At 50.1% G+C, this 14,296-nt stretch overlaps 2 protein-coding genes across 15 annotated transcripts in view; one reads left to right on the top strand and one right to left on the bottom strand.

The window, feature by feature from the left end:
- Positions 1 to 420: 420 nt before the first annotated feature.
- On the bottom strand, positions 421 to 12,021 carry CEP19 (centrosomal protein 19). Of its 7 annotated transcripts, none has more exons than XM_043522602.1 (4): positions 11,884 to 12,017; positions 9,434 to 9,540; positions 1,801 to 2,001; positions 421 to 1,441 (listed from the first exon to the last, which is right to left on the bottom strand). In XM_043522602.1, the coding sequence occupies exons 3-4, from the start codon at positions 1,928 to 1,930 to the stop codon at positions 1,080 to 1,082; spliced, it is 492 nt and encodes a 163-aa protein (XP_043378537.1). In that variant the 5' UTR covers positions 1,931 to 2,001; positions 9,434 to 9,540; positions 11,884 to 12,017; the 3' UTR covers positions 421 to 1,079. The 7 variants fall into 7 exon arrangements, with proteins under 7 accessions (XP_043378537.1, XP_037764549.1, XP_007057018.1 ...); XM_037908621.2 differs by lacking the exons at positions 9,434 to 9,540; positions 11,884 to 12,017 and adding exons at positions 5,135 to 5,595; positions 6,424 to 7,011; XM_007056956.4 differs by lacking the exon at positions 9,434 to 9,540 and having other exon boundaries at positions 11,884 to 12,021.
- Positions 12,014 to 14,296, top strand: part of PIGX (phosphatidylinositol glycan anchor biosynthesis class X) — a 29,641-nt gene continuing 27,358 nt past the window's right edge. For 2 of the 8 annotated variants that reach the window (XM_043522601.1, XM_037908616.2), the window contains exons 1-2: positions 12,029 to 12,103; positions 14,113 to 14,215. In XM_043522601.1, the coding sequence (XP_043378536.1) occupies positions 12,029 to 12,103; positions 14,113 to 14,215 (178 nt within the window). The other 6 variants (XM_037908615.2, XM_007056957.4, XM_027819338.3 and 3 more) reach the window with 6 other exon arrangements.

The raw sequence follows: 14,296 nt of genomic DNA, 5'->3' as shown, positions 1-14,296 counted from the left end.
CCTGAGAATTAATAAGACGATTTATAATCACTGTGGCCTTTTCCTTCACTATCTTCTTTACCTTCTTTACACTTAGTGGCTGGGGGGTGAAAGGCCTTTTAGCCCTCTTCTGAGAACAAATTGCTATTTGGAGAATCTTAGATGCCATGGCTTCACATAAAAGCTACTGGAAGGAGCTGCCATCTAGCAGTTCTCAGAACAATTTTTGAGTAGTAGTCTGATAAGGCAGCACAGCTAAAGACCTTGTTTCACTCCAAAAGTATCATAAACTCTTGTGACTTTCTCCCAAATTGTTGCTCAGCCATTTTAAAGCAAACTTCCCTAAATCTGACCATTTACACTGGACAGTTAAGGGAGACAAATCACTGTTGTCTTATGAATTCCAAATCACTAAGTTGTCAATGATCTCTCCAAGGTTAATCTGTTTTCTAAATATTTTATTTCTTAAATACGAAAACATACATTCATGGAACACTGAGATTGTAGATTTAAACACAGCTCAAGAAATCTAAAGGTAAAGTTTTCACTGCAATATTGATTTGTCTACAGAGTATAGATTAAAACACTTACAACAGCCTAACTAATAACAAAATACTAGATATTTGCAATAAGAATCTGAATGTTTCTTCTTCTGAGTTAGATGTAAAGATTTGCAACTTTAATGCTGTATTTTAAAGACTAAAATAAAATTGAATAGAAACAAAAATAATCAGTCTAGTTTCCTTGCCAAAGATGAATGAAATGTAAACAAACAAATGCTGAAAGAAAATTATTTCAATTACTTAACAGCTACAAATCTAACCATTTAAAAATAATTTTCAATATCCCCATGTCCTTTTTTATCAAGCTTCGCGTAAGACTTTTAAAATTGTTTGTCTATTCCCCAAACTGTTAAAACACCACAGGGACTGATCTCTTATTTATCAATGTAAAATGCATCAGTTGTATGGCTTGTAAACACGGTCAGTCAAGCTCTGTAGACTGATGCGATATGATGGACACAGTAACTGTGCTCTCTGTGTAATGAGAATATGGGTTTTCTCTCTCCATACTGATTATCTAGGAGGCATTGTCCATTATCAGAACTCATTGTCTGACTCTGCATCCCAGCCACAGGATTCCAGCTGCTCATCTTGCGGGAACTCAACCTCAACATTGTAGGTGAAATCTGGGTCATCCTTCTTCTTCCTGTTCTTTTCAAACAGCTCATCCATGATACTCTTCCTTTTCGCCAGCTCCTTGTCATCCAGTTTGTTCAGGTCCTCCTCTGGGTCAATGGTCTCTTCCTGATGAATCTGCTCCAAGGTCTGGGCCAAATTCTGTCCCTGCAAGTGGCCTCTTAGCAAACTGTATAATTTCTGCAGCTGCCGCAGTGAGACCCCTTGTAGGTAAGCCTTGTGCCGAGGGTTATTCTTCAGCTGTTCTGCAGCCCTGCTGCAATCTGGAAAAAAAAGTTCCCCCTCCCAAGAATTGTCCTCAAGCACACAATTCTTAAATAAATAAATAAATGATCTTTACCCAAAGATTCTCTGGGGTAAGGTGCTGCCCTAGGAGTCCCACTACTCATTTATAAACTAGACAGGTCAGGCTGGGAAGCTTCCTGGCTTGAGCTCCAAGCCTGGAGAACATTGGGTATTCCACTTCCAGAGAGTAGTCCTACTACACAACCTCCCATGCAGAGATGGTGAGAAGAAACCTACCAGTTCCTGAAGAGGTGCCCAGCTGCCATCTCTCCCACTCCTACCCCATTGCTGTTTTGCGGAAGGAGGCTGTGGGATGCCAAAATTAAGAATACTGTACCTGAAAACTTGGAGAAGTTTCGGATAGGCATGATGCGCTGGCGTGCTCTATCCTTATTTTCATCTTCATAGATCAGGATAATGGATGGAGGCTGAAAACGAATGCCACACTTCTTTGCAGCATAAGTCATCCCAGCTCATGCTACTGGCTGAACAAAATGAAACCTTACAGAGCTCTACTAGGTGCGTGCTTCAATGTTCACTGCAAAAGAAAAAGGAAAACATGAATGAAACTGATGCTGCTCTTTATTTTAAGGATGGTTTCTGATCAGGGTTATAGCAGTTCTGATTCAGAAAAGCACTTAACCCTCTGTATAAGTCTGAATATGTGCTTAAATCCTTTGCTCAATCAGTGCCATGGGGGGTACGACACCCAACTGTTGATTTCCAGATTTGTCAACTCTACATCTGAGTCTGGGTTGTTTGGTTGATGTATACATGGCATAGTTTTTGTGTTCCAGGCTCGACGAGGGTACCACATAACCAAATGGAGGCCCAAACATTTCTTTTTACTTAAAAAATGGAAAAAATCATACAACGCATCAGTGCATTAGAGACTTTTTCATAAACAATACTCCGCTGCAAATTACAGCCACTGATCTGGAAAAGCTCACAGTTATTTAACCATTAAAAAACCCCCTTTTCACCAATTTCTTGCTATTTATGACCAGTTGGATTAAAACCAGGGCAAAAGGTTTGAATTAAGGGGAGGAGACAACTTGCCTGTGTAAGCAAAGTCTGAATAAGCTCTCCCCTGACATCTAGTGGTGAGCTAAAGATAAAGACTTCAGAAGCTGATCTCGTTTGCATGGATACACCCACCCTGCCTAGGTGCTCAGCATAATGGGATTGCTTGCCCATATGATCACTTGTGGCTGGATTCCCCAGCCTCCTTGTTATAGGGGCAGGAGTAACAAAGTGTTGTTTTCCTTGTTGTGTGAAACAAGGGCAGCAGAACTGTACCTGGCATACCCCAATGGAGGGGCTCACCCTCAACTGAATGGCACTCGCTAAGCAAGGGACATGGGTTCCAAAGCTCAATGAGTTGAGAGGGTGGTGTGGGTCCTGGACATCATTTGATCTTTCTGCTCTCCATGGTATAATAAAAGAGCTAATTTAGACTCAATTGAGAGTCTTGTTACACACTGCAGAGCTGAAATTGCTGATACCTGGGTCTAAGTATTAGACCTACTTTAGGACAATGTCTCTGAGGTCCTATTGTACTTATGCAAAGGGCCGTTGGGCCATTAATGGTGGTTTGGAATCTTAATGGCTCCTATTAACCAGGACAATTACCTGTAGATGGCTCTGTTTTACTTGTAAGTCTTCCTGTATACCTTTGGGCTGGCAAGTGGGTAATGAAGTCTTACATGATCATGTCACCTGAACTGGAATCCATCTTTAACCTGGTGCTTTTCCATTGAGAAGGAGGGGTGGGACAAAGGATTCCCGCTGTATGCAAAAGATATATAAGTGGGTGGAACAGAACAAAGGGGGTGGCCATCATGAGACATCCCCTAGCTACCACCTGAATTGAAACAAGGGCTGTACCAAGGGAAAGGATTGTGCCCAGACTAGGAAGGCGTCCAGTCTGTGAAAGAAACTTATTGAAACATCTCTGAGGGTGAGATTTTATCTGTATTCAGTTTTATCACTATACTAGACTTAGACTTGCGTGTTTTATTTTATTTTGCTTGGGAATTCACTTTGTTCTGTCTGTTACTACTTGGAACCACTTAAATCCTACTTTCTGTATTTAATAAAATCACTTTTTACTTATTAACCCAGAGTACGTACTAATACCTGGGGAGGGGGGAACATCTGTGCATATCTCTCTATCAGTGTTATAGAGGGCGAACAATTTATGAGTATAAATATATAAAATATCTGAATATAAAACAGATTTATTTGGGGTTTGGACCCCATTGGGAGTTGGGCATCTGAGTGTTAAAGACATGAACATTTTTAAGCTGCTTTCAGTTAAGCCTGCAGCTCTGGGGCACATGGTTCAGACCCTGAGTTTGTGTTGGAGCAGACTGGCGTGTCTGGCTCAACAAGACGGGGTGCTAGAGTCTCAAGCTGGCAGGAAAAGCAGGGGCAGAAGTAGTTGGCAGCCCTAAGGCAATTTCTGTGATCCAACCCATCACAGGTACCTTTTTTGAGTTTTGTCAAATCTTCAGTGAAAGTGTTCTTAAAAAAAACTACACGCGCTGGGTCATCATCCGAGACTGCTATAACATGAAATATATGGCAGAATATGGGTAAAACAGAGCAGAAAACATACAATTCTTCCCCAAGGAGTTCAGTCACACATTTAATTAATGCATTATTTTTTTAATGAGTGTTATCAGCATGGAAGCATGTCCCCTGGAATGGTGGCCAAAGAATGAAGGGCCATATGAATGTTTAGCATATTTGACACATAAATACCTTGCAATGCCGGCTACAAAGTGCCATGTGAACCCATTCTAACTTTCAGGTGACATTGTAAATAAGAAGCAGGCAGCATTATGTCCCGTAAATTTAAACAAACTTGTTTATCCTCGTGATTGGCTGAACAAGAAGTAGGACTGAGTGGACTTGTAGGCTCTAAAGTTTTACATTGTTTTGTTTTTGAGTGCAGTTATGTCACAAAAAAAAATCTACATTTGTAGGTTGCACTTTCATGATAGAGATTGCACTACAGTACTTGTATGAGGTGAACTGAAAAAATACTATTTCTTTTGTTTACAAATATTTTCACTCTAAAAATGATAATCAAAAATAATATAAAGTGAGCACTGTACACTTTGTATTCTGTGTTGTAACTGATGTCAATGTATTTGAAAATGTAGAAAAGCATCCAAAAATATTTAAGAAATTTCAATTGGTATTCTATTGCTTAACAGTGCGATTAAAACTGAGATTAATCACAATTAATTTTTTAAATCGCAATTAATTTTTTTTGAGTTTTTTTGAGTTTGCGATTAATCGACAGCCCTAATTTCCAGAATAGATTACGTACTCCTCTTAAGAAACCTGCCAAAATTTTGTGAGTTATATCTATATAGCAGATTATTAATAACTCATAGGAGAGAGGAAGAGTCAGAGATGGGGGACAAAAATTAAATAGAGGCACCAAAAGACTTCCATATGACAAGAAACTGAAAAGACTGGCATAGGCGCCGACTCACCCACCGGCAGCCAAGCTCTCCTCCTCCCACCAGCGCCTCCCGCCTGCCAGCTGCACCACTGCTCAAGTCCTCTCCCTCCCTCCCAGCGCCTCCTGCACACCAACTGAAGTATAAAAATAATCAATGCTAGATAGAGAAAATAAATTGGGCCCACCTATTTACCTTTTCTCATAATACAAGAACAAAGATACTCTCAATTTAATTGAATAGTAGGACATTTAAAAGTAGAAAATGGAAAGGAAGAGGCTATGGAACTTAGGGAAGAGGACGGATGGTTACACAGGTGCTGTAGCGGCGGTCTGTGCTCATGCTGCCTTTCCTGCACCTCAACCATATGCCGGAGCATATCAGTTTGATCCTCCAGTAGCCTCAGCATTGCATCCTGCCTCCTCTCACCACACTGACGCCACCTGTCCTCTCGCTCGTCCCTCCTCTCCTCGTGTGCATTTTGTGCTTTCCTGGACTCTGACATTGTCTGCCTCCACGCATTCTGCTGGGCTCTTTCAGTGTGGGAGGACTGCATGAGCTCAGAGAACATTTCACTGCGAGTGCGGTTTTTCGCCCTCTAATCTTCGCTAGCCTCTGGGATGGAGATGATAGGGGGAGCGTTGAAACATTTGCAGCTGCGGGAGGGAAAAAAAAGGGATAATAGTAGTTAAAAAGACATTTTAGAGAACAATGGGTAGACTCTTTCAGGGTGAACCTTGCTGTTAACATTACACAGCACATGTGCATTCAGTACAAGGTCGCATTTTGCCTCTTATATTGAGGGTCTGCTGGTTTGCTGTGAGAGATTACACACGCAGGGCCGGCGGGCAACAGAATTCGGCTTGCAGGCAGCCATGGTAAACCACAGTCTTTTGGCTTCTTTAAACTTCCTAACATGTGGGAATGGTTTCAAACAGCAGTGCCTTCATTTCACATACCAAATGGCCATTGGGTTGGCTCTTTAAAATGGGTTGGCCATTTAAAAGGAGGGGCTGCGATTTTCAGGTTAACATGCAGCACAAACCCAACTAACCCCCTCACCCTAGCCACCTCGGAACGTCCCCTTAATAAAATTCCCCTATTTCAACCAGGTGACCATGAATGATATCACTCTCCTGAGGATAACACAGAGAGAAAAAGAACGGACGTTGCTTGAATGCCAGTAAACCCCAGGACCATACGCTGCCATGCTTTGTTATGCAATGACTCCAGACTACATGCTATTGGCCTGCCATGGTAAAGTGTCCTTCCATGGAGGACGGAATAAGGCTGCCCTCCCCAGAAACCTTTTGCAAAGGCTTTGGGAGTACATCCAGGAGAGCTTTATGGAGATGTCCCTGGAGGATTTTCGCTCCATCTCCAGACACATTAACACACTTTTCCAGTAGCTGTATTGGCCGCAAATTAATCATTAAACACGCTTGCTTTTAAACCATGTATTATATTTACAAAGGTACACTCACCAGAGGTCCCTTCTCCGCCTGGCGGGTCCGGGAGCCCGCCTTGGGTGGGTTCGGGGGGGTACTGGCTCCAGGTCCAGGGTGAGAAACAGTTCCTGGCTCTCAGGGAAAACGGTTTCTCCGCTTGCTTGCTGTGTGCTATCTTCAGTCTCCTCCTCCTCATCTTCCTCGTCCCCAAAATGCGCATCCCTGTCCATTGATGGAGTTAAAGCACAGGGGTGGGGTAGTGGTGGCTGCACACCCTAGAATGGCATGCAGCTCACCATAGAAGCGGAATGTCTGGGCTCTGACCCCGCGTGGCCATTTGCCTCTCTGGTTTTTTGGTAGGCTTGCCTGAGCTCCATAAGTTTCACGTGGCACTGCTGCGGGTCCCTGTTATAGCCTCTGTCCTTCATGCCCTTGGAGATTTTTTCAAATGTTTGGGCATTTAGTCTTTTGGAACGAAGTTCTGATAGCACAGATTCGTCTCCCCATACAGCGATCAGATCCTGTACCTCCTGTTCAATCCATGTTGGAGCTCTTTTGCGATTCTGAGATTCCATCATGGTCACCTCTGCTGATGAGATCCACACTCACCTGCAGCTTGGTACGCTGGCCAAACAGGAAATGAGATTCAAAAGTTTGCGGGCCTTTTCCTGTCTACCTGGCCAGTGCATCTGAGTTGAGAGCGCCGTCCACAGCGGTCACAATGGAGCACTCTGGGATAGCTCCCCGAGGCCAATACCGTTGAATTGCGACCACACCTCCCCAAATTTAACCCAGCAAGGTCGATTTCAGCGCTAATCCCCTCATCGGGGGAGGAGTACAGAAATTGATTTTAACAGCCCTTTAAGTCAAAGTAAATGGCTTCGTAGTGTGGATGGGTGCAGGGTTAAATCGATCTAACGCTGCTAAATTCGACCTAAACTCGTAGTGTAGACCAGGGCTAAGTGGCCAGATAAGAGGGTGGTGGTGCAGGTATACAGCGTGATCTTTGAGTAGGCACCAATAACGGTGTGTTTGTTAAAGCCTCTTAGGTTCTGTCTTTGCTGGATACCAAACTGGGGATATTAGTGTTACACCACTAAGGCAGGAAATCACAGTGCAGAATGACAGGTTTCAGAGTAGCGGCCGTGTTAGTCTGTATTCGCAAAAAGAAAAGGAATACTTGTGGCAGCTTAGAGACTAACAAATTTATTTGAGCATAAGCTTTCGTGAGCTACAGCTCACTTCATCGGATGCATTCAGTGGAAAATACAGTGGGGAGATTTATATACATAGAGAACATGAAACAATGGGTGTTACCAGAATGCAAGACATTGAGTGAAAAGGACATTGGTGGTCAGTTTGGGCAGGCTAGTGAGGAACATTTTCCAGATCTGACAAACACAGGTTGTCTTGGTGTGCCAGTCCACAGAGCCAGTGCTAAAAGCTTCCTTTATCTTATTGCGCCCAGCTAATAATGTAGCAGTGTGACAGAGAATCTGAAGCCAGATATCCTTTGTCCCAGTCCAGTGCCACAAGACTATCATTTCCCTCCTTTATTTATTCCTAGATTATTGGCTGAGAAACACGAGTTCACAGGGTGCATTATCAGGGCAGCTTTGTTTTTGCCTCTAGTGGCTCTAGAGCAGTAGCCAAGCGTGGGAAGCAGCATCAGTACTACCCATTGCCAGTTCCTGGTTTGGCAGTTAAACTAACCTGAAATAGGAGAGGAACCCTCTGTAAAAGCTGAGGAGGAGGAGCAGCTGTGGGGGAGCACTGTTTAGCTAAGCCAGGAACAGGAGAGGGAGCTCTGCTCCCTAAGCCCCTCTTACTTTAACCTCGGAATAAGAGCTGCAGGGCATTGCCCAGTGTGGAGTGTCCCCATGGAGTCCGCTGCTCCCATCCTCTGGGTGGGACATTGTTAAAGATTGGAGATCTTTAATTGTTTTCAGGACTACATCCAGGGCTGTCGTTACCCATAGACAAAGTAAGCAGCTGCATAGGGCACCAGGAAATTTGGGGCACCAAATTTCCTGGTGCCCTGTGCAGCTGTATGCTGCTCCAGCCCCAGCCCCTGCTCTGCCTCAACCCCGCCCCCACTCCACCCCTTCCCCAAAGCACCTGCTCCACACAGCCTCTTCCTGCCCCGCCCCTTCCCCGTCCCAGTCTGGCCCCCACTCCCCTGAGGACTGAAGCAGGGCCGGGCCTGCACTCACCGGTGGTGGGAAGTGCAGCGGCCCAGCTCCAGCCGCTGGTGAGTGCTGGGGGGTGGTTCTCCCCTGTCCCACAAGCCAGTTCCCTCCGCACAAAGGCCTGGGGCCAGCCGCCCCCTGCCCCCATCGAGGGGCTGCGGAGGGCCCCAGAATAGCTAGGGATGGCTCTGACTGGATCCTCCCTGGAGCCGGAGGGGAGCCAGTGTGCAGCGAGTGCTTTTGTGGGGGTACACCAGGCTTGCCAACCCTCCAGGATTGGCCTGGAGTCTCCTGGAATTGGCATTGATCTCCTTGTGACTACTGAAAGCAATCCGGGTGATTTTAATAGGATATTTTAAGAAAATGACATTACATCATGTTGGGGAAAATTTTTTTTTCCCCGGAATAGCTTCAGACAGAGTTGACAACCCTAGGGTGCAGCCAGTATGTGTGTGGGTAACAATGGGCCCCAGTGAGATGGGGGCCCATGGGGGCAGGTAGAGCCACAGGCAGAAAGCAGGGGGTGGGGGTAGCTATAACCCCAGTGAGGTGTGGGGCAGGCCATAGGTGCTGGAACAATTTTTTATAGTGGGGGGGCTGAAAGCCATTAAACAAAACTGTAAACCCTGTAAATCAGTGGTTCTCAAATTTTTTTTTTTTTTAAGGACCACTTGAAAATTGCTGAGGGTCTCAGCGGACCACTTAATGATCTTTCCAAATGTTGTTTGTACCATTAGCTAACTATTGTAAAGTGCTTTGGATAAAAGTGCTATATTAAAAAAACTTAATAATAATTAACATTTTTTTGTTCTACAAATAAAAGCACACAACCCATATTTTAATACCAGTAGTCTTACCTTTCTAATGCGATGGATGTACCCTCTCTCCCCTGCCATGGCAGCCCCTGAGCTGGTGTTGGGAAGGAGGTGGAGGGTGTCTCTCCCTGGCAGCTGCAGCCCTGGAGCTGGGGAAAGTCACCTCTTTCTCAGGCTGACGCAGCCCTGCCTGTCCCAAATTCACCCCACCCCATCTTTTCACCCCACTGCCTCCTCCTACCTACCTCCTATTCCCCCCAAGGCCACCGTCTCACCTTACATGTGCTTCTTCTGCAGGATCCAGGCACCTAATTAGCCATGCCTGTGTGGCTCCACCAGGGCCACCCCTAACTATGGTGGTGCCACACGCAGCCCGAGCACCTGTGGGGGGAGCAGCTGCTCTGCTGTGGGGCTGGCCCCTCCACGGCGGGAGCTGCGCTCAAGGGCTGCAGGGCCACAGGGGCAGGTGCTGTGGGGGGCAGCAGCAGGGCAGGGATGCCCAGGGCAGTGCAGGGCATTAGCAGGGGGCCTGACCCCAGCAGCAGGAGTCAGGCCCGCACTCACGGGTGGCAGCGGGAAGCAGAGCAACCTGGCCCCAGCTTGCTCCACTCCCCCCGCTCCCAGCCCTGTCTCTTGGGGAAGGGGGCTTGGAGAAAGGGGTCAGGCCCGCCCCTGCAGTCACCAGCGGCAGCAGCAGGAAGCGGAGCAACAAGGCTTGGAGATGGCACAGCAGAGCAGGCTGGAGCCGGGTCGCTCTGCTTCCCACCGCTGCCACTGGTGAGAGAGGGGGCGGGCCCGATCCCTTCTGCCAGTTCTAGTACCTCCACGGGCCACCGCCCGTGGAAGGGGATTTGGGGGAAGGGGTGGAATGGGGGCAGGGTGGGGGCGGAGCAGGGGCGGGAAGAGGTGGGGGCTTGGGGGAAGGGGTCGAATGGGGCAGGGCGGGGAAGGAGCAGGGGGCCTAGCCGGGGGATGGAAGAGCCAGTGCCGCATATTCAGCCCCAAATTATGTGGTGCCCTACACAGCTGCGTACGGCAAAGGATGGCCCTGTGGGTGGTCCTTCATTCTCTTGCGTGCTGCCGCCCAGGAACGCACCTTAAGATGGAATTATCTGTGACCACCTGAATGGAGCTTGTGGACGACCACAGTTTGAGAACCACTGCTGTAAATGAGGGAAACCACTTCAAACCAGGTGGTGCTGCCGCACCCCCTTCACCCCTAGTTCCAACACCTACGGAGCAGACAGGGGGCGAGGGTAGCTATAGCCCCAGAGGGACCGGGGGCAGGCAGGGGTAGGGGAGGTAGCTATAACCCCGGGGGGGGGGGGCAGGCAGAGGGTTGGGAGGTAGCTATAGCCCCAGGGTGGCAGGGGTGGGGGTAGCTATAGCCCCAGGGGGGTGAGGGAGGGCAGGCAGAGGGACGGGAGGTAGCTATAGCCCCAGGGAGACAGGGGTGGGGATAGCTATAGCCCCAGGGAGGTGGGGAGGGGCAGGCAGAGGGACGGGAGGTAGCTGTAGCCCCAGGCAGGCAGCGGTAGGGGAGGTAGCTGGACGGGAGGTAGCTATAGCCCCAGGGAGGCAGGGGTGGGGGTAGCTATAGCCCCAGGGAGGTGGGGGGGGGGCATGCAGGGGGAAGGGAGGTAGCTATAGCCCCAGGGAGGCAAGGGTGGGGGTAGCTATAGCCCCATGGGGGTGGGGGGGCAGGCAGGGGGAGGGGAGGTGGCTATAGCCCCAGGGAGGCAAGGGTGGGGGTAGCTATAGCCCCAGGGGGTGGGGGGGGGGCATGCAGGGGGAAGGGAGGTAGCTATAGCCCCAGGGAGGCAAGGGTGGGGGTAGCTATAGCCCCATGGGGGTGGGGGGGCAGGCAGGGGGAGGGGAGGTGGCTATAGCCCCAGGGAGGCAGGGGTGGGGGTAGCTATAGCCCCACAGAGGTGGGGGGCAGGCAGAGGGACGGGAGGTAGCTATAGCCCCAGGGAGGCGGGGTGGGGGTAGCTATAGCCCGAGGGAGGCCAGGGGCAGGCAGGCAGAGGGACGGGAGATAGCTATAGCCCCAGGGAGGCAGGGGTGGGGGTAGCTATAGCCCCAGGGAGGTGGGGGGGCAAGCAGAGGAAAGGGAGGTAGCTATAGCCCCAGGGAGGCAAGGGTGGGGGTAGCTATAGCCCCAGGGGGTGGGGGGGGCATGCAGGGGGAAGGGAGGTAGCTATAGCCCCAGGGAGGCAAGGGTGGGGATAGCTATAGCCCCATGGGGGTGGGGGGGCAGGCAGAGGGACGGGAGGTAGCTATAGCCCCAGGGAGGCGGGGTGGGGGTAGCTATAGCCCGAGGGAGGCCGGGGCAGGGGAGGTAGCTATAGTCCCAGGAGGCGGGGGAGTAGCCAGCGCCTAGGCAGCCCCCTGCACTGCCCCCAGTACCGCTCCCTGCCGACAGACTGGGACAGCGGCCTGGCTGCAGGCAGGCTCGGGGGATGTCAGGCCTCGAGCCCCAATCCACATACCCTAACCTCGGCGTAGACGTCCGGTGCCCCATACACCGCCCTGGCCTCTCGGTTACCATGACAACCGCCCCGCGCCCCCTCTGCAGCAGGAGCGGCTGTATGGCCCCCAGCGGGGCTGCCCAACACGTTGCCTGAACCATAGAAAATGAAACCGCGGCTCGCGCTCGGTTGTCGGTGGCGGGCTCAGAGCCTGTTCCTTCGAACTCAGGCAGGCGCGGCGGTCGCCTCTGCGGGGGCCTGGCCCTGTGCTGGAGACAGTGCGAGGCAGGCGCGGCGGTGAGCGTGAGGTGGGAGCTGGCTGTCGGTGTCCCCCCTCCCCCGGCGCTGTGGCCCGTCCGGGCAGGGCCCAGCCCCCAGCGCCCGCAATCCGTGTGGCGGTGCGGCTGCGTGCGGAGCGCAGACTCGTGCGGACGGTGGCGGCGCCTTGCCCGTGCGTCTGCGGGCCCTGTCCCCCCGTCACTTCTCAGAGCCTGACCTCGGCGGGGTGCCCAGTCCCCTGCCCCGAGTTGCGGGCGTAACTGCAGAGCCCCTTCTGTGCTGGCATGGGGGGGTGGCCGCAGCGCTGACGGGGGCCGGAGGGACATGCTCAGGAGCCCCCCAAGGCGTCTGTGTACATAAAGTGAATTGGGCGGGAGTGGGGCCTCAGCCGGCATGAAGTATCAAGTCCCCAAATTTATCTCCACAGGCCTGGCCCCCAGGAGTGAAAGTCAAATTGAAAGTTTAACGGCACAGGGCCGGCTCCGGCCCCAGTGGAAGGGGCGGGGCTGGGGGTCAGCGTCTCCATGGGCCGCGCCGCCGGGGGATCCACGGGCGATTTAAAGGGCCCAGGGCTTCGGCAGCTGCTGTCGCTACCACAGCAGCGGTCAGAGCCCCGGGCCCTTTTAAATCACCGGCCCCGGGGCAGCTGCTTCTCCTCCCTCCCCGTTGGCAGCCAGGGGGTGCAAAAGGTGCAGGGACGATAAAATGTTGCTGCGGCAGTGCTTTAAGTAGGGTCTGTGCCGTGGCAGCGCTTAAGGACCCTGCAGCATTTTAACGTCGCTGCCCCTTTTGCACGCCCCCATCGGCGGCCCTGCTGCTAGGGACCCGCCAGGGCCGCCGATGGGGAGCGCAAATCGGCGGCGATGTTAAAGCGCTGACGCAGCAACACTTTAAGCAGGGTACTTTAAAGCAAGGCAGTAGGGGCCGGTACCTGCGGCTACTGTTTACCAGTACGCCGTACCAGCCTGTACTACCTTACTTTCACCCCTGCCGGCCCCTTTATGATTCCTTGGTCCCCACATGTTGGCAGTCCTTCTGGCACGCATGTCTGGGAAAGATGGGGACCCTGAGACAAACGGAGGCTCTACCAGTACTCCTATGTCTGTGATCCCGACAGTGACCCATGCATGCACACACCCACCCATACACCCACTGTCTCCCCTATGCATTGAGGGTGTGTACACTGCAAAAATAAGGTAGGTTCTGCGCTAGCTCTGGTGAATATATCACTGAAGACACCGGACCTTGGGTTAGCTCAAATTAAAGCTTGTAGCAGAGCTTGGAGTTGAACTCAAGTTATTAACCCATGTTAAAAGATGAGTTGACATGTCTTTGCTGCAATTTTAATCAAATCAGCTAGTCCGGGTGAGCTGTGTTAAGAGCACACACTTTTTTGTGTGTGTGGTGTAAACATGTTTTCTGTCTCTACTATTATCCATGTGTCATAGCTTGAGTATCAGTGAACTTGACAGTGACACAGCTACACTGCAGCTGGAAGGGGTAATTCCCAGGTTGGGTAGACGCACCTGTGCTAGTTCTGGTTGAGCTAGTACACTTGAAATAGTAGTGTGCATAGTGTAATGGGTGACGGGTTTGGCTAGCCACATGAGTACAGTCCGAAATGCTAAAAACATACTTTAGATGGGTAGCCCGACCCACCACTATGGCCACATTGCTACTCTAAAAATAGCAATCAGAGCTAGCACGCATATGTCTACCAGAGCCCCAAATCCCTGCCAGCAGCTGTGTAGATATGCCCAGACACAAGTCTTGATGCTAACACAGATACCAACACATTGATTCCAGCCCACATGGACAGATAAGGACAAGGATGGTGATAGGCTTTGTGACATGGGAAGTGTCATTGGTGTGCATAATTACTATGATACACAGAATTTCTGAAGATCTGATTTGAATTGAAAATCTGTTGATGAAATATCCCATGTTCATAGGAGCTGTGATTTTTTGCAGTTGCATTTGGAAATGCAGTGGCAGTGGATGGAGAAAGTGTTTCTTTGGAAAAGTATTCTCACCTTTAGAGTATCCTTGCTTGTTTGCACAGCAGGAAATTTGTGTAAGTTAAACAAATTAAAATATTTAAGCTTTCACTGAGCAAGCTGCCAAATAAACTTTCTAAGCAACTGATAATTGAAAC

This window comes from Chelonia mydas, chromosome 9 (genome assembly GCF_015237465.2).
Source record: "Chelonia mydas isolate rCheMyd1 chromosome 9, rCheMyd1.pri.v2, whole genome shotgun sequence".
NCBI lineage: Eukaryota > Metazoa > Chordata > Testudines > Cheloniidae > Chelonia > Chelonia mydas.
Note: the sequence above shows the minus strand (reverse complement) of the source record. Positions and strands in the feature narration are given on the sequence as shown.